This window comes from Gekko japonicus, unplaced genomic scaffold (assembly GCF_001447785.1).
Source record: "Gekko japonicus isolate JY-2015 unplaced genomic scaffold, Gekko_japonicus_V1.1 scaffold284, whole genome shotgun sequence".
Lineage (NCBI taxonomy): Eukaryota > Metazoa > Chordata > Lepidosauria > Squamata > Gekkonidae > Gekko > Gekko japonicus.
In genome coordinates this window covers 142,347-162,249 of record NW_015172012.1, presented here as the reverse complement: position 1 = coordinate 162,249, position 19,903 = coordinate 142,347, and the positions used below count along the sequence as shown (strand labels likewise).

At 44.1% G+C, this 19,903-nt stretch overlaps 1 protein-coding gene across 1 annotated transcript in view; it reads right to left on the bottom strand.

The window, feature by feature from the left end:
• C8A (complement component 8, alpha polypeptide) overlaps window positions 1-19,903 on the bottom strand; it is a 60,450-nt gene that overhangs the window by 35,619 nt on the left and 4,928 nt on the right. Inside the window, exons 2-4 of the mRNA XM_015420264.1 lie at window positions 14,279-14,372; window positions 9,281-9,425; window positions 1,567-1,708 (exon numbers count right to left, since the gene is read on the bottom strand). Coding sequence (XP_015275750.1) covers window positions 1,567-1,708; window positions 9,281-9,425; window positions 14,279-14,372 — 381 coding nt within the window. The remainder of the gene's footprint in view (window positions 1-1,566; window positions 1,709-9,280; window positions 9,426-14,278; window positions 14,373-19,903) is intronic.

Genomic DNA, 19,903 nt, shown 5'->3' with positions numbered 1-19,903 from the left:
TCTGTTTACCTTGTTTGTTAAAACCCAGGGTTTTTTTCTAGTAGGAACTCCTTTGCATGTTAGGCCACACAGCCCTAATGTAGCCAATTCTAATGAGTTTCTGCTGTTGGGTGTGGCCTGTTATGCTAATGAGCTCCTGCTGGGTGTGGTGTTCCTGCCCAAAAATAGCCCTGCCCTCAATTTGATTTTCTGTACTGAGTCAGAGTTATAAGGTCAGTTCTCAATAGTTTTCTTAGAACTATTTTTGTTGAGTGGGGAACTGGCTGACATAGTTTTGGAGCATCATTGAATCAATGGAAGTCTGCTTTATTAGCAGGAGGGGGAGGGGGAGAGACGGAGAGAACAAGGTTATACAAATATGGCCTTTTAATTTCTTTTTGTGTTTGTGCATTGTCATTGTACACCATTTCTTTCTCTGCATTTTCATTGCTGGTGTTTCTAACTCATATGTTGGTTACATCTTTAAGAGCCACAGACACTCTTTTTATGCACAACTGGAAACAAATATAATGTTGAAACTTGCATTAGTTTTAGTAGGAGAATTCAGCATGATGAAACATAAAGTGGTGTGGGTTCAAACTGTACAAAGAAGAAACATAATCAAAATAGCTATGCTTGAGTCAGCTTGGATGAACGCCAGATCAATCTATGGAGAAACCTGAAACCTGGCTAGATGAGAAGGGAAGAACCGCTATGTTCGTTTTATATTTTTTAATGGCATGTTGCTCCCATGACCACCCCCATCCATAGCCTGTGTCTTTTTACACCCTAAGTTCCTCTGGTCTGTTGAAATCAAAGGCATGGGTGAATCCATCCTTTTGATATGAGGGCATTTTAAAAAAAAGGCTTCTGTTTCCACAGATGCTTTCAGGAGGAAGTAGTTTGGCTTCCTGAGAACTCCAGGTACTTTAATCATTACTCATTTGTTTGGCTTTCCAAAGCTCCTCACACCCTGGTTATGAGTAATGGTCCAAGTTTACTGGACAATAATTGAAGCTCTCAGAATTTCCCTCACAAAGTAGATTTTTCTGGAAATTCATTAAAGAGCCCAGGAAGTCCAGAAGCCCATCTCTTGTGTTCACTGTCACACGGAAGTGACGCAAGCACGTCGAGGAAGTTGGGGGCGGGGTCACAATCATCCAAGGGAAAACTCTATGGTTTTCCCTTGGATGATTGTGGCCCTGCTTCCAACGTCCCCAACGTGCTTGCGTCACGTCCGTGTGATGTGCTTGCAGTGCACGCGCACAAAGCACGCGCACAAAGACTCCCGGAGCAAGGCTGGACTCCCCCACTCTGGAACAGGTAAGCACTTGGCAACCCTAGGGTCACATCATGTTTCAACAATTACAATAAAATTTAAAAGCACAATATAAACATTTAAAATCAGTGGTTATAGCTATTGGTGAAAGTTCTGACCCATTAATACAGATGGATATGGCCGGTTGCTGATGGATAGGTGGCCAGCAGGTGGGAGATGGCAACCTCAGGGAGGCCATATGTGGATGCCTGGTGCCTCAACCAAATGAAGCACAAAGATACACAGTGAGGTAAAGAATTGCAACTTACCCCCGAGCTGCTTCACTGACCCCTGGGATTGTATGTAGATCACCATCACAGAATCTTTCAGCATCCCCACAACCAGCCTCATCAGACTTATCTCTACAATCTGCTTCTCCATTGCATACAAGGTCAGATTTAAGGCAACGGCCTGCAGTGCAGATATAGATTTTCTTTGTTATCCATTTATAGAGTCCATGTTTGGTCAAACTGGGTAAGGCTGGACTAAATGGTCACTTACACAAATCCATAATTTGGGACAGATCTTGCATGCCCTTGCTTAGCACAAGCTCTTTCTGAGGACAGAATTGAGGACAGAATTGTCTCTGTGTTTGTAGTTTAGGGTCTTTGTTGCTCTGTAGAGGAGCAACCCAATGCCTATTTTGAAAGGGTTGTACCATATCTGTTTTTACTGAAGTATCCCCTTGAACAGACACCATGAAAAACATTTAAATGTAGGGAGTGCATATCATAACAACTTTGAAGCTCATATCTGGTTTTGCAATGATATTTCAGTTCCTGTCATATCTGGTGACACAAAGCCAAGGGGATGGTTAAGCTAGTGGCAAACAAGCATTTCAGTCTGTGTCAAAGCCATATGTTGCTCAGAAGGTAGGCCACAGTTGACAGCTTTATAAAACAACACAGGAGCCTACTGTCTTCTTGCACTGTTAGTTGTGGAGATGGAAGGTGCAGTGCCATTGGCTGGCCATAAAGCCAATAGTTTCCCCTGTCTGCAAGGAAGCCCATTTCTAGAACCTGGTTCAGAATTCCCAGTTCCAGACCCCTGATGCCTCATATCATACAGAGAGGTTAAAAAGTACATTGCTTGAATAATAATTCGCAGAACTAGTATGCATTCTGAAATACTCCTTCTTAACTAGCAATAGGGCAAGACTAGATATAGCTTGAACAGAGCTATCAAGAATCATGGAATAGGGTTATAATTAAGGTCCCTTACTCTGCCATCAAGGGTTATTATTCAGATCTTGCCATTAAACTATGTGGGCTGGGCTTTTTCAAAAATTCCACCACTCACTTCCAAATTGCTCACAAATGAGCCATGCAACTTAATATGACTTATCTATTTCATATATCAACAACTTTATTATTGATCCCTTATATTCCACTGCCTCTTATACCTGAAAGTAAAACTCACTTTATTATACCTTAATAACTTGGTGTTTATTAGGTGTTGGATAGACAAACACTGAGACTAATGCATAAGAAGAACAAAAAATATAAACATGTCTATTCACGAATGAATTACTAAACGTACACTTCACAGGATAATAGTGTTGTTTGCTGGTCACTTGTATTACACTTTTTAATGTTCTTCAATTATACAAAAATATAAACATGTCTATTCAAGAATGAATTACTAAACGTACACTTTACAGGATAATAGTGTTGTTTACTGGTCACTTCTATTACACTTTTTAATGTTCTTCAATTATTGTAATTATAAGAGGTGGCTATCTCTATACAAGTTCACTCCTCTAATTAAACGCTATTAGCCAGTTTCCTTCAGTCTAGACTGTAAAACAAGGGAACATGGAGTCCTTTTTGTTTTGTTTTGTTCTGAAGCCTTCTTTCAGATCAAGCTGTTACTTAGCTTTGCAGGATACAGAAGACATAAACACTAACGATTTCTTCCTAGTAAGGATAGCTTTATGAAGACACTAGGACTAGAACATCAAAGTTGCAATCCTACACTTTCCTAGATTTAAGCCTCATTGAATAAAATGGCCTTTACCTCCAAGTCAACATGCTCAGGATTGGTTCCCCATGGCACTGTTTCTGGAAAACTGCACTGCTTCCTTAGTTACCCTTCTTCAGGGTCCTCTCTTTTAAGCCTTCATCTTCCTCTCAGTTCTACTGCCAGATACAATGTTTCGTCACCTCAGACAGGTTTTCGTTTGCTACTGTCCTCTTTTGTTTGTCTTCTTCACACACACCCTTTTGCTGTAACCTGCGACCAACAACTCACTGAACGTAACCAGGCAGTATCTGGTCTTTTATTTTGTCTGGCCATACCCCTTCTGCCAACCAACAATCAGTCTTTTTCAGGCAACCATCACATTACGACTTAGAGAAATGATAGTGGATGAACTTGCACTATGACCAGTCATTTGTGTCACATTTGGATTTCTCTGTCCTCTGAACTTTGTATAAATAAGGCAGGCTTCTGTCAGAGACAACCATTCCATTGAGCACAAAGAGACAGCTACCTCACTTGGCACATTGCCAGTCTACAGCTTTATAGCCTTGAAAATCCTAGAAGTAAAATCATTCCACTTTTACCTTACAGCTTTATTCATTCTTATTCTTAAATAATCACCCTTCTATATAGAATCATAATTTACACATTTTATATACACTTGGTAAACTTTACTCAGGATTGTTGGTTGCTTCTCCACAGGGGAACCTCTTCAGTTCTAAATAATGGATTGTGAATCCACTGTGTGCTTCTCCTCGTCAGGTTCACTTTGTCACAACTTCTAGGATGAGTTTATGATCCCTGCTTACATTATCTAAAACCATGTGCAAGCCTAAAGGTTTCTGGTGCTGCTTTAGAAAAATGAACTCTGCCCGCTTAGTTTATGGTGAAGTTTCAAAAGACGTTTAACATATTTGTTGCAGTAATTATATCTAACGAACAAACACACAGGGAGAATCCTTATGAGCAGCTTTCTACCACCCCAGGTTGGTGCTTTAGCAAGTAGTGCAAGAGATATTTCTAAAAAAAGCAGACACTCTTTCCCTGGGAATCACTTAAGGTTTTGACAAAAAGCTGAATGCTCAGTTCATAATGTATACTCAGTTCAAAAAGGCCTAGGTATACTGTGAGGAAAATTGGGAAGCTCAGTGGACTGAAGCTTTTGTGTGGAGGATGCATGGTCAGATGCCTGACCCTCCTCTCTAAGAGTGCTTCAGACATGATATGGGATGTTGCTCAAAATCTCTTTGGAGATATGTACATCTATAAGCTTCATACAAAATAGAGAAGTGTAGTGGGCCTTAGAAATGGGCCTTAGAAAGCAGTACTAACAACAAAGCTAGCGGAGGCGATGGTATCCCAGCTGAGCTATTCAAGGTCTTAAAAGATGATGCTGTTAAAGTGCTGCACTCAATTTGCCAGCAAATTTGGAAAACGCAACAGTGGCCACAGGATTGGAAAAGGTCAGTACACATTCCAATCCCAAAAAAGGGCAATGCCAAGGAATGTTCAAACTATCGCACAATTGCACTAATTTCACACACTAGCAAGGTCATGCTCAAGATCCTACAAGCTAGGCTTCAGCAGTACGTGGCATGAGGACCTTCAGATTGAAGCTGAGCTGCAGATAACATCAGATGCTACAGGTTCTTCCAGCTTTAGGGTATATTTCTGAGGTCACTGGTGTGCTGAGGACTGGCCAGCTGGTTGGTTCCAGGCAGGGTGGGTCAATTACCTCACTTTTTTGGAATTTTTCCCAATTGTGGCAGCAGTGGGGATGTGGACTGCAGATTTTTCTGGCCACTTCTAGTGCAACAATATGGCCACTGCACACGTCCTCACTGACATCCAAGTCCTCTAGGGTTATGGCCCCGGTATGAGCATTTACAACCCTTTGTTTAAAAAACTATATACTGTTTAAGGCAAAGCATGTGCCCGGGGTCAGTAACAGGGTCGCTGATGCTCTCTCTCGAAAACAGATGGAGAGGTTCTGTCAGCTGGCCCCGGAAGAAGAGAAGAAAAAGAAGAGATTGGATTTATACCCCACCCTTCACTCAAAGTCTCAGAGCGGCTTACAAACACCTTTCCCTTCTCCTCCCCACAACAGACACCCTGTGAGGTAGCTAGGGCTGAGAGAGCTCTGACAGAAACTGCTCTTTTCAAGAACATCTCTGCCCAAGGTCATCCAGCAGCTGCAAGTGGAGGAGTGGGGAATCATACCCAGTTCTCCCAGATTAGAGTCCATGCACTTAACCACTACACCAAACTGGCTCTCAGCTGATCAGTTCCCGATAAGGATGTCCATGGGCCTTTGGGAGATTGGCAGGCTGAGGACCACAGGGCGATCAGCTTAGCCCTCGCCCCCTCCAGCCAGAGCCACCATGTAATCAGTGCTAACTTTATAGCCACCGCCTCTTTGTCCCAAACCGCCCAGTTTCTTTCTGCCCCGAAAAACTTTTTGGAGATGTAAGGGGGGGGTGCAATTTCTCATTGGGGCTCTTTTGCAAAATTGCTTCCCCCATCATCACATCCGAGGTGTACATCTGGACAATAGATGCTTTTGTTTCATCTGGGTGGTGGAGAATGGGTTCTGAAGAAAAAAGAGTTTTCAACTTGTCGAATGCCTGCTGGCACTCAGGGATCCACTGCAATTTACTCCCCCCTTTCTTGCTGTCCGGTCCCATCCCCTTAGTTTTCAATAGGTCAGTCAATGGTAGTGTTACTTGAGCAAAATTGGGGATGAAGGCTCTATAGAAATTAGTGAACCCGAGGAACTATTGTAATTGCCTTTGTGTACGTGGAGGCTCCCACCCCGCCACATCTTGCACTTTTTTGGGATCCATTCCCAGCCCCTGCTGTGTAATGTAGTAGCCCAAAAAGTCTATTTCCAATTTATGGAACTCACACGAATAGCTTGGCGTAGAGGTGATTGTCATAGAGCACAGTCAGCACCTCTCTCACTAGTTTCACATGTGTTTCCATGTCTTGTGTATACACCAACACATTATGCCAATACTTGGGCTTGCGGGGTGAGGGCCTGGGTGTTTTGTTTCAGCACAGGGATGGCTCCCCCTTACCAAATTTCAATTTTGGACTTTGACTCAGAATGCACTAACGCAGCTGGGTTGTTGTGAGTTCTGTTTTGGAACCCATTCCTTTCAAATAGGGGCTGCATCCACTGCAGCAGCCATGGGGTATTCTAGTACCAAGATCAGGAACAGAGGTTGTTGGAAATTGTGCTGTTATGAGGGTTATGTTCGTAAATGCAAGTTCTAGGGTTGTAATCAGTTACATGCAGTTCTCGTTTCAGGTGGCTTGACCTTGGCTGTGGCAGAGTAGTGCGAGTATGAAAGCAGAACTGGTGAGCACCTTAAGCCATTTTCCGATTTGGAAACAAGGGAATCATCAGGAATGGCATCTGAGTTTTATGCCCCACGGCTGGGAATGATGATCTCCTCTGGGAACCTCTTGGATAGGCTCCTCCTTGCAAGCTGTACAGCTTCGGGGGTAGGCGCTCCTGGGAGGCAACCACTATGCTGGCTAGCTGGTCGCAAGCCACATTGGTGGCTCACCCCATGTTGGACAAGGAGGTTGGTCACTGAGTGACACCTGCCTTGCCTGTTCCGCACCCACTTTGTTTTTCCCCTTGCCATTCAGTTAAAAGTTCTAAATAGTTAATAAAGTGGCCCTGGTTTGATTCCAACTTGTTGTCTGTCTTGTTATTCTGATTGGGGGGTGGGGGCAATTGGGTTCCTGACCCTCCCTGCAAGGCCACTGGAGGGTAGGGGCCATTTTGCCATCCCGGAGGAGGACAGGATGGTAACAGCATTGAGTTGCAATGCTAAGTGTCGCAACTTGGGCAGGGCCGGCTATATAAGGCCAGGCTCTGCTCCCACCCGCAGCATTCATCGCCTTGTGCTTGGCTCAAACTCCTGCACTGTTCTTAGTGTAGGCTACGGTCGGTCACCTGTTGGGGCCAGGTAGGAATTTTTTGCCTTCACCCAGGATTGGTTGTAGGGTGGAGGTGTTTTTGCCTACCTTACACCGAGAACAGTGGATCTGGACATTGACTGTGGTAGTTGCTGTAATTGGTTGGTCACTTGGTAGAGTAGTGTGGATAAGAAAGCAGAACCGGTGAACGCCTTAAGCCATTTTCCCATTTGGAAACAAGGGGCTCATCAGGAACAGCCTCTGGGTTTTACGACCCGGGGCTAGGAATCATGATCTCCTCTGGGAACCTCTTGGATAGGCTCCTCCTGCAAGCTGTATGGCTTCTGGGGTAGGTGCTCCTGGGAGCAACCAGTACGCTGGCTGGCTATGAGCCATATTGGCGGCTCAGGACCGGGAGTGGTGGCTTGCCGCATGTTGGGCAAGGAGGTTGGTCACTGACTGTGTAGTAACTAGGGGGTATTTTATTTTTTTAGTGGTTCATCGTATGTAGTTCCTTGCAGAAGCCAGTGCTTAGCTTACATTCTTGAGCTGGAGAAGTGCTGATAAGGCCACCTGTAGACCATTAGCTCTTGGTTGCCTAGCACTGACTCCGTGAAGACTTGTTTTTTAGGAATGACCTTGGGCAGCTGAGGCTGGTTGAGCTTCCCATGCAACGGCGGAGCATGTGGATCTCAATCAGCTCCACCTTCAATTACCTCTGCCCAATATTAATTTACATATGTCAGACTCTGACCAGTATTGGGCTCAGGTGAATCTGGTTGCAAGGTCCAATTAATGATTGTGAGCAGGTGTCCCAGAGGAGGTTAAAAATGAAGGCTTTTCTTACCTTTTTTTGTCAAACGTTAGACTTGGAGCTGGGTATGTTACCAGGTGCTAATGTTTTCCCATTGGGGTAAAACCCTGAACCTCTGCTAGAGGGAGGGGGATTTGTGATCTGCCTTGCTATACTGCTGAAAGCAGAGTGTTTTTGCATGCTGCAAGAAATGCTGTGGACCCTGGGGTGATACTATCCTAGGTAATTAGCTAGAGATATTAAAAATCTTTTTTGTTTTATGCACAGTGTGTTGGTATTGCCTTGCACCTTAAAAATAAAATGTTTAGTTACATACCAGTGTGGTGTGTTTCAGTCTGGGGGTTTGCAGAAGGCTTTTTCTAGTTTCCTTTGCGGCCCTACCAATAGTAATTGTGTGGAACTCTTGGGCCTGGAGAGAGTTTGGGTTTCTATACGAAGTCCTAAAGGAAACAAGGTTGACCTGTGTCTTGTGTTCTTGGATGAAGCAGGTCTGGTGGCAGCCTATCATGAGTAAGGAGCAAGAAGAACTTGACTCCTGATTTTGTAAAAGTAATCAGAGTGCCCTGCCTGTCAGTCCTCCAGCCCAACCTCCTGCCGGGTTGGCAACGGAGTGGTTGAGGTCTAGGGTGGTATTGCCTGGCCGTGGCACTACAGAGTGACACCTGCTTTGCCTGTTCTGCACCCGCTTTGTTTTTTCCCTTGCTGTTCAGTTAGTTTCTAAAAAGTCAATAAAGTGGCCCTTGTTTGATTCCAACCTGTTGTTTGTCTCATTATTCTGATTGGGAATAATTAATGTCTCTGAATGTGAAAGGTTCTCTTTAGTCTCTATGGGTAGTAGCCATTGATGGAACTATCCTCCTAGAATTTCTTTAATCCCCTAATGCCATCTGTGCTCATGGCCATCACTACAACTACTGCTAGTGAATTCCATGATTCAGTTACTCATTGAGTAAAGAAGTATTGTTTCTTGTCTAGATCTTCCTTATGCACACATGCATCTGCAATAAGAGGTGAGCACTTTAGGATAGCACATAATTGTGCCCATCTCCACATGCAAAATATCTTGTTCTTATAGCAATCTGCTCTGCAGGGCCTTAGAGGATACTGTCATTAACTCCACGCTGCCATGTTCCCTCTGAGTATTAATATGGTCAGGTGAAAGTAGAACAATGGATCTTCATGTTCCATAAGAAGTGTTTTCCTGGAGAAGGCTGAGGGCACAGAACAGAGTTTGATATTGGTGATGGAATTTCACTTACCAGATGCCTCGCACCGAAAATTCATTCCACAATCTTGGCTCTGGGCACATGTTCCTGTTGGGTGGCACGGTACTTCCTCCCAAAGATCACCAGTGCAACTTCTTCCCTCATACTGGGCCGGATGTAATAAAGCTCTATATCTATACTATATATTTTTGAAAAATAAAGAAGAATGTCACCGTATCTGAAGAAGTGTGCATGCACACAGAAGCTTATAGCTTGAATAGAACTTTGTTGGTTTTAAAGGTGCCACTAGACTCAAACTTTGTCTAGCTACCATGGACTATATATCTAAAATAATAACATTTCAATTAAACATTGAGAGGTAATAAAACAGATTTATGCAGTATTTTAAGTAAATAAGAAGACACATAAACAATTTAGGCATTAAAATATATAACGCACTAAGCCTTTATCAGTGTGTAGGGACTCCTGCCAAAAGTGGAAATTACTTTTAAGTACAATTTGGAATGCATGGTAATGAAATTTTGAGGGATGAAATGCTAGCCAGCAGTTACAAAGCATCATTTTAGAGAAGGTACTTGATGGCACAAAGTGTGGAGGTTCGCCCCAGCCCTCAGAAGGCACCGAGCTTCTTCCTTGCCGGGAATTTCAAAGTTTTCAGGCTGCCCCTAGAAACCTTCTAGTTTCCTCTTCTCCCATGACTAACCCTTCCTATGCTCATCACCGCCAACAACTCAATGTATAGAGTATAAGCAGCTGGAGGAGTGGGAGTGCAGTCCTTGATGTCTCCGGAACTTCATGCCAGCTCTGCCTCCTTACCACATTCACCACCTTGCTCAGCCAAGCTCTAGCATGAATGAGCAGGTGCACTTTTGCACAAGCAAAGCCCTTCATGGCTGTGGACACTCGTATCTTCAGTACCACCTTTTCCTCTATGCTCCACCATGACAGCTTAGTTCACTTGAGCAGGACCTTCTGCAGGTGCCAGTGGTGCCACCTTACAGATGGGCAAGATCAACAACTGCCCATACACATGCATTCTCTGTGATACCCCCCACCATATGGAATGGCCTGCCTGATGAGGTCAGGAAGACTCACTGTTCTGGCAGTCTGAAAATTATACAAAACTGAATTATTCAGAGAGCATTTGTACGTAGGTAACATGGTTCGACTATAACAGAAGGGTTCAGAAGGGAAAGAAGGGAAAGGGACTGTTGACTATACCGCTGTGTACTGTATTACCATCTGTTGCTGTTTGTATTATCCTAATGTGTAATTTCTTTATTAAGGAGGGAAGGTGGCATGGTGTAGCCCAATCTGCTCAGATCTTGGCAGCTAAGCAGGGTCGGTACTTGGAAGGGAGACCACCAAGAAAGACTCTGCAGAGGAAGGCAATGGCAGACCACCTCTGCTTCTCATGTGCCTTGAAAACTCCTTGCCGGGGCCACCATAAGTCAAAAGGGAATTAGATAAGCATATGGAGCAGAGGTCCATCAGTGGATATTAGCCACAAGGTATAGCTAGGGGCTCTGGGGCAAGTGATGCTCTGTCTTCTTAGTGCTTGGGGGGGGTCAACAGTGGGAGGGCTTCTAATGTCCTGGCCCCACTGGTGGACCTCCTGAGGGCACCTGGTATTTCTGGCCACTGTGTGACACAGAGTGTTGGGCTGGATGGGCCTTTGGCCTGATCCAACATTGGCGTCTCTTATGTTCTTATGTTCTTAACTGCAACTTGATGGCACTTTACGCACACAATTTCTGTACTGCTTAATACTTTGTATTCTTATGCTGTGTTTCAGCTTTGTCTTAGATTACTGCTTTATTTCAAATTTCTGCAATTCTAATCCTATTACACTGCTTATTGGATGTCCCTTCTGTTGACTGTGTTGATTTACATTATATAATCTGCCTCTCAGTGACAAAAGGCAGACTTTTTTTTAACCATCAAGTCACAGCTGACATCTGGTGACCCCTTTGAGTTTTCAAGGCAAGAGATATTCAGTGGTGGTTTGCTGTTGCCTACCATAGTATTTGTTGGTGATCTCCCTTCCAAATACTGACCAGGGGCAACCCTGCTTAGCTTCCATGATCTAATGAGATCAGGCTATCCTGGGCTATCCAGGTCATAAATAAATTCTGTGTTCTAAAAAAACCAACAGTTGAGTGCTTGCCTAAGTAGTTAGAACTATAGGAATTATTATTGTATTTTATTTGATGTATTTTAACTTTTTTTAACGGTTTGTATATTATATCTGATGGAACCCACCCTGAGCCCGCTATGTGGGGAGGGTAGGATACAAATCTAATAAATTAAAATATATAGTCCTTAGCAATGCTAATGGCCGCTGAACTGTTTGAACTGGTAGTGTTGTTACACATGCACAGTTTTGCAAAAACCTGCTGCAAATCTTTTCAGTAGGTTTTCACTGCCCAACTAAACAGTCCCAGTGATTGGGTCATGTCTGACTGATACAGGCAAACCATGGGGGAGTACAACCGTCCAACAAGTTTGAAGCAAAACTCACCACATCTCTGCTGAAAATTACCGCATTAGACATCTTATGTTGTGAAAAGTTATTCCAGTAAAACTTTATCATCTCAGTCTCCCTGTTATCAGAATTCTATGCAAGCAGCACATGGCTTCATCTATACCACTGATTACTGGAGTATTTTTGGATGTCTCATCCCCTTAGGCCACTTGGGTCAATGAGATTGTATTCTCTTTGAACATCAGGAAAACTAAATAACTATTCAGAGAAAGCTTCGCATTTATCACGTTTGCAGTGTTTGAACAAACGGATTAGAAGCATTTGTGGTCCAGTTCATAATACCCACCCAAATTTGCAAAAGCAGATGTTTAGCACTCGGTAGAATGTTGCTGATTCATCTGTATCATCTTCCCCTTTGTTATTCATTATCCACTCACTGCTTTATTCATTCTTTAGTGGTTCTCTTTGATTTTCTATAAGCCATTGATTTGTTAACCCATGACTCTTGATGAAAGGGAAATAACAAATCACTAGCTGAACTGGCAAATACTGCAGAGCTGCAGAATGGCAGCATGCCAAATCCAGCACACAGTGTACCGACCATAAATCTGAACTTGTAGTCCAAACATGTTTAGATAGAAAATTGTATTCACATGCATTAGTTCCAGCTCAGAGGTTTGACTAAGGATGCAGCCTTCAACCCTCTTCTCTCCGGCTGGATTCCCATGATGTGCTGTATGGGGGGGCCTCTCGACGCGTGACTGTGTGGTGGCTGTTTTGTGTGTTGCACGTGGTGCTGGTAATTCCAGCCATGTGACTGCAGACTACAAAAAGGAAGTTGTGATGGCTTGGTTAAAATCCTGGGAGCCCTGCAGGGAGCTGCTCACCCAAACTGCTGACTGGGCAAAACAGCCTCTGTGCAATTGGCTTTCAAGAAGGCACACTTGGCAGCAAGTTACACGAGTGAATTAGGCCTCAGAGAAGTCCCACCGTGTCCTTTGCAGCTCCCCCAAGCACTGGGTAGTTTCTGCTCAATTTAGACACTGCTACTGTCCAGGCAAGAATCTGTGAAATGAAAGTCTTTGGGCATATGGATGCTGACTATGTTTGCCTTGGAGAGAGGAAAATGTATGCAGTGAAGCTCAGGTTGGTGTGACTCACAGTGCAATCCTTAGTGAAGGTATACCCTTCTAAGTCCACTGAAGTCAATGGGCTTAAGGAAGATCACATGACTGTTTAGGGTTGCATTGTCAGTCCTTTTGTACATCCAGATATTTAGATCACAACCCCCCATACTGTAGAAACATACAACTACCAGTGAAAAGGAGAGGATGTGCAGCAACTTTAGAAAGTTAAGATTGTGTGCTTGTTATTGTTATCAGTCTATGGATTAGAAGAGCACATTTAGGATTATTATTTCCACATTGCAGGAGCACTTATGTGGGACTGTAAATGTAAATATGCAAGATGGGACAGGGGAAAGATGAATGGCAATCATTATTTTAATACTTACATAGGCACAGTACTCTCTGCAACACCATTTCTTTAAAGTAATAATTTCTTGTATTGCTTTCAAATCTACAGAGGGCCTTAGAATTCTAAGACTGTTTATCCCCACAACAGCCCTCTGAGATAGTTCATGCAGCTGGGAGATGGTGACATCCAAAGTGTTGTGATATTTTGACTACCCTTCCTTCATAGGAGATCCACTTTACCATTGGATAGTCAAGTAATAATTTATCAGATTCTGACAAAGGGAGGTTTGACTCTCGAAAGGTTATACCCTGAAAATCTTGTTGGTCTCTACTGGGCTCGAGTCTAGCTCTTGGCCATCAGTTAGTGTACATGTTGGCTTTCTGAAAGCCTGTGCCCTGGGGATGCTCAGTGGTTTGCCAGTTTGGTCTGCAATTTTTCTGTAAACCGCAGTTGGCACACTCAAACATTTGAAACAGTTCCCGTATGTGTCTGTAGAAAAGCTGATTGCACATCTGTGATCTTAAACTGCTTTCCTGTAGCTTGCCCTCCCTCCCTGATTGGCTGGACCTGCCGCTGTCTTCCTTCCCCATCTGCTTCGTGATGTCAGGGGGTGTGGCATATGCTAATAAGTTATGCTAATGAGCTCCTGCAGGTTCTTTTTCTACGAAATGACCCCTGGACATCAATAAAGTAAAATGTGATTTCCGCCCCCCCAAGCCTTTAGCATTCTCATGCCTTAACAGACAGGGCAAATCTATTGGCTGATTGACAGCCAATTCAATCCAGGGAAACATTGCATGAATGGGCTTTTCTTCACTTCAGTGGTGGAGGCAGCTCTGGATCAGCAGTGCACCAAATATTTAAAGCTGCTTCTTTATGTTCTGATCCAGGAGAGTCCTTCTCATGTCTTTAGCTTGCATCATAATTTGCACTTTGGCCCACTGGGCTTAGAAAAACCTAACTGAATTTTGGCTTGTGGACACAATATTTTATGTCATCTTTCTCCTGAGCTTTATGTTTCTACCTACTACAAGAACATTTCAGGACAACATACTAGAATGCAGCCTTACTTTTTTTTCTTGACAAGGAAGACACTCAGTCCATCCTGACCACTGGCCCAGCTCACAGTCAACTGGTAAGAGAGCTCCAGCTTGTCTTCTTGATCTTTTAAAAACAGTAAGAGAGTCTGAGTTTCCATAATCCATGTGAAAGTCTGTTTCAGTACAATACCCATCCCCTCCAGTAGAAAGTAACCTTTTCTTGTTTTCAAAAACTGGTTGCCTAGACCTGAATGTCCCTGAGCTTCCAGTAGAAAGTAACCTTTTCTGGTTGCCTAGACCTGAATGTCCCTGAGCCTGTACGGAATCAAGGCATATTTTGTTTCCAAAAATTAGGAAGGACCTTGTGCTCCTCAGAAAGATATATTTGTACAGAGACTTAAGTACATACTAGTGAATATTTCTTTGTATCCCTACATGCACAAGCAGCAAGTGTCAATTGAACGTTATTTTCTGGATTTATATCTTCCTAATTTGCAACTGGCTGAGAGCATGGAATTTTGTATCATGCTAGTGCCATAGTTCTCAGATATTCTGAAGTGAAATCTACCTGATAACCTGCTGTACTTTTCAGAATGCACTTGCAAAATAACTCCACGGTACTCTCCCCACCCCAAAATAAAATGCAGGAATCTCACAGCAGCCCCCTCTTTCCTATGTACCCCAAAGTAGGACATGACTCTCTCACAGGTGTGTCATGAGGCCAGGAGGAAGAAAAGAGTAAGCTCTGGGAGGATCAATGGAAAATTTGGGGTTGTTTCTACATAATGTGCAGAGTGGTCATGAAATACAGCCTCCTGCTCAGAAACAGTATCATCATATTTAACTCTGAATTGACCCCCTAGAATGTGGATCAAAAAATCCACACAGTGGGGCCAGAGATAGACAGGAAGCCCCAAGTCTGCAGAAAAATATGAAATGTATATAAATAAACCAGGAATTTAGACAGGGCTGCCAGCCTCCAGGTGGGGCCTGGAGATCTCTCACTTTTACAACTGATCTCCAGCTGACAGAGATCAGCTCCCCTGGAGAAAATGGCTGATTTGAAGGGTGGACTCTATGGCATTGTACCATGCTGAGGCCCCTTCCCTCCCCAAACCCCGCCCTCTCCTGGCTCCACCCCCAAAGTCTCCAGCTATTTTCCAACCCAGACCTGGCAACCCTAAATTTAGAAGGGTATAATTTTGCTTAGGATAGCACTGTGGACTCTGCTGATCTTTTAGGTGGTATCTTTCGATGTGGATATGCCTACTAGTTGAGTGAAAGAGCAGGATCTTCCTCTGTAAAAACCACTTCTTACACAATATGCTGCTGGCTACCTGTGACTGTATAAAGTAAGTCACTTTACTAATTCCCATGTTGTTTCATTTACTTTGTATACAGACCTTCATATCTCTGGGGTCAGTTATATGGCTAGGCTACATTGGATGAAGCAATAAAGCACTGTGTATTCAGATGACTGTAACCCCTGTGGTAGTATGTATTGTGTCCTGCTAACAGAGAATACTGTTTAGAGCAGCTGATTCAATTTACTCAGAAAACAAGGAAATGGCCTCCCAGAGATTCAAAGAGGTCATAGAGCAAACACTTAGAGCTCAAAATTGTGCAAGGAATAGAGAGCACACAGATAACTGACTTTGATGTTAAGATGGAAACAACGAGTCCTCCTGAGTAACTGTAATATTCTACTGTTAGTTTATCTTTATGAAAGAGTTGAAACTGCTGCATATATTTGCAGAGGCAGGTATTGTATGGAGACAGCCAGTTTATGAAGCTCAATGAAACCTCCTAGCCACAACCAAACAGAGACTTAAGCATGCTTGCTTATTTAATTTATATGCAGAGTACATAATGCGAAATGCCAGCCTGGATGAATCACAAGCGGGAATTAAGATTGCTGGGAAAAAGATCAACCACCTCAAATATGCAGACGATACCACTCTAATGGCAGAAAGTGAAGAGGACCTCAAGAGCTTCTTGCTCAGGGTAAAAGAGGAGAGCACAAAAGTGGGTTTGAAGCTCAACATCAAAAAAACTAGGATCATGGCATTCGGCCCCATCACTCCTTGGCAAATAGAAGGGGAAGTCATGGAAGTAGTGACAGACTTCATTTTCCTGAGATCCCAGATCACTGCAGACTGTGACAGCAGCCATGAAATTAAAAGATGCCTGCTCCTTGGGAGGAAAGCAATGGCGAACCTAAACAGCATGATAAAAAGTAGAGACATCACCCTGCTAACAAAAGTCCGCATGGTCAAAGCAATGGTATTCCCAGTAGTCATGTATGGCTGCGAGAGTTGGACCATAAGGAAGGCCGAGCGCCGAAGAATAGATTCTTTTGAACTATGGTGCTGGAGAAGACTCTTGAGAGTCCCTTGGACTGCAAGAAGATCAAATCAGTCAATCCTAAAAGAAATCAACCTGTTCCCTGGAAAGCCAGATACTGAAGCTGAAGCTCAAATACTTTGGCCACAAAATGAGAAGGGAGCACTCACTGGAGAAGACCCTGATGCTGGGAAAGATTGAAGGTCAAAGAAGACGGGGACGGCAAAGGATGAGATGGTTAGACAGTGTCATAGATGCAATGAACATGAAATTGAGCAGAATTCAGAGGACGGCGGAAGACAGGACGGCCTGGCGTTATCTGGTCCATGGGGTTGCGAACAGTCGGACTCGACTGTGACTGAACAACAACAACAACAACAAAAAAGCCCATATAAAATTGTCCCGCTCCAGGGGTCGTGGGCCGAGAGGACCAGAGCCCTGGACCCCCGCCGACCCTCATGAGACCCCCACAGCCCACCTTACCACAGGGAGAAGGACCCGACCCTCCAGGACGGGAGACGGGCGCAGCAACTCTTCATGATGCACGCCCCACCGGCCAGGCAAGGCGACGGGACTGGGGCCCGCAGAACAGCCACCGCGATGAGGGACATGAGGACGGAACCGACAGACCAGGAGCAAGCTTGGAAAGGTGGGAGCAGCGGGGCGGCCAAGCCCGGAAACGCCCTACCAGTGTCTCCATAAATGAAGAGGGGCGGGGCCAAGCCCAGGGGGCGGAGGGGCGGTCCCAGGAGTGGGGAAAAGGGAAATAAAAGGCGGAATGGTGTTGGGGCCAGGGAGGAGGAGCACGCTGGGACTACGAGTGGGAGAGAGGGGGGTAGAGAAGAAGCAAGCGAGAGAGGAGGATAAAGGTTGCAGCGTGCTGGCAGAGGGACGTGCAGGGTGCTCTTAACCCCATCCCCTGCCCATCTGAGGCCCCCTTTTGTTGACCCAGTCGTCGCCCGGACCGCCAGTCCCCCCTCCCAACACGGCCACAGGAGGCACTACTCCACGGACCCAGGAGGCGCCTGACAAAAATTACCTGACTTTTGTAAATATGGTTCTTAAAAGGAAAAGCAGTGAGCATTGTCTTCTGCATATGAACTGCTACATGCATGATCAAATATTTGGTATGTCATAACAGTTATTCCTTTTTTAATGTTTCTGATAGGGTGCAAAAAGGTTAAATCTTAGCATAGCAACACATGCACAGAACCAGCAGTCAAAGGGTGCTAGCATTGTGTGCATAGTACTATACATGGCCATGGAAATGGTTATGAGAAAAGACCCTAATAAGCCTGATTTAGAGCAAAACAACCACATTCCACAGACTTCCTACCACTTCCCTTTTCTCCCAAACCCATGCGAACTACAGCATTAAGACAGAAAATGTTATGTATTGGGATTGAATCATCCCTGACTGAATCACCCCAGAGACTGGCTGAGCATGGAGCACAAGAACAATATCTGACCAGGACTCTGGAATAAACCAATCAAGTAGTAATATTATGTAAATAGCCTATCACTGGGAGTGAGGTGTGTTTGGGTGTGGCAATTGCATGCTATTTAACAGAGCTCTGGAGTCTTGTCTGGTAGTTTTGCTGAAATCACTGAATAAACCTGAACTGATCACTGCCATGCATCTAGAACCCAGTATTTAACAGAAAGCCAAGTTGATATTCTGGGTTATAAGCTGTTACATACGCAGATCGCCACCAGGGGTCCACGGCTAAAGCAGGAGCTTGGTCCCCAAACACAAAGGGGACCTAGGATCCTAGTCCATCTCGAGTCCACCAATAGCACCCTTGGCAGGAAATTCAAACCCTCTTATGGGGACAGAGGTGTGCCAGGTGGAGTGTATATAGTTGGCCTTGCAGGGCTGTTTTTTCTTGTCTTGTTGTGAAGTACAATAAATGCATCTGAATGCATGTCGTAGTCCGTGTTCTCCATGCATCGAACCCAGAACTTTTCATAAGCCAAGTTGATATTCAGGGTTATAAGAATCAAAGGACTGTTTTGTGTAACAGTACACCCCATTTTGAGAAGTTCTAAAGCCCATCAAAATCAAGACAAATTCAAAGCTAAATTAATTAAATGGGCAAACACTTTAAAAAAGGTGTCACCTGTAAAGCTGGCTAGCTACTTTATAGTTTCTGGGGATTTAAGGTTATAAAGCCTTAAGGTTATAAAACCAACAGTAAATAGATAGAACTGGGATAGACAGGACTGGGAAACCTAGCCTTTTAGTGGTATTAAGCAAGTAATCATTTCTTACTTTCATTCTTTCAGGCCCTTTCAGTAAAACATGAGTAATGGCAATGAGACTTAAAAGCGCGCATGTGGGATAAATGACAAGAGAAGCTGCAGTTTGTCATCCTGAACCTAAAGGTCATTACAGAGGTAATGAGCTCCTCCTGGATACACTTCTTAAGTGATCACTTGAAGCCCTCCATGCTGAAACATTGCATGGGGACAGCAGCATTTCCCAGGTGTCACTATGAACAATATCCTAGATGTTTGTTAGGTTCTGTTGAGTCCTAGAAAAACTGGACAGACAGTAAAATGTGAGTACTGTCAGATTAACACCAGAGACTCTGTGACTTTTTCAATAACTATTTATTTATTGCAAACATGCAAATAGAAGAGCTTTCCTTCACTGGGTTCACTATATTTCCCCTCCTTTGAGTTCTGTCACACTGGCAATAGGTTCAACTACTTTTAAAAAATTAACATTTCAATCAACATCCTAATTTGAGGTGACTATCAATCACCCCTGAACGCTCCTGGGGATTATTCTGCCTCTTAACAGGCTGCTGCCTCTATCTATACAAACATCTATAGACTCTGGGATTATGCTTTTACCCGTTCTAGCATTAATTCTGAATTTTAGTGGGAGGGCATTAATCTGCAGTGAAACCTCCTATGAGTCCAAAGGATTATCAAAACACCTAACTGGTCCCAGGATGAACTGGTTATCAGCATTATCTTGTTTTACCACTTCTTGCACCGTTCAAGTGTGACAGCCACTGCAAAGTGAACATAAGAGAAGCCAATGTTGGATCAGGCCAATGGCCCATCTAGTCCAACACTCTGTCACACAGTGGCCAAAAATACCAGGTGCCATCGGGGAGGTCCAGCAGTGGGGCCAGGACACTAGAAGTCCTCCCATTGTTGCCCCCCCAAGCACCAAGAATACAGTGCATCACCTGCCCCAGCCTGTGAGTTCCTATCTATACCTTGTGGCTAATAGCCACTGATGGACCTCTGCTCCATATGTTTATCCAGTTCCCTCTTGAAGCTGTCCATGCTTGTAGC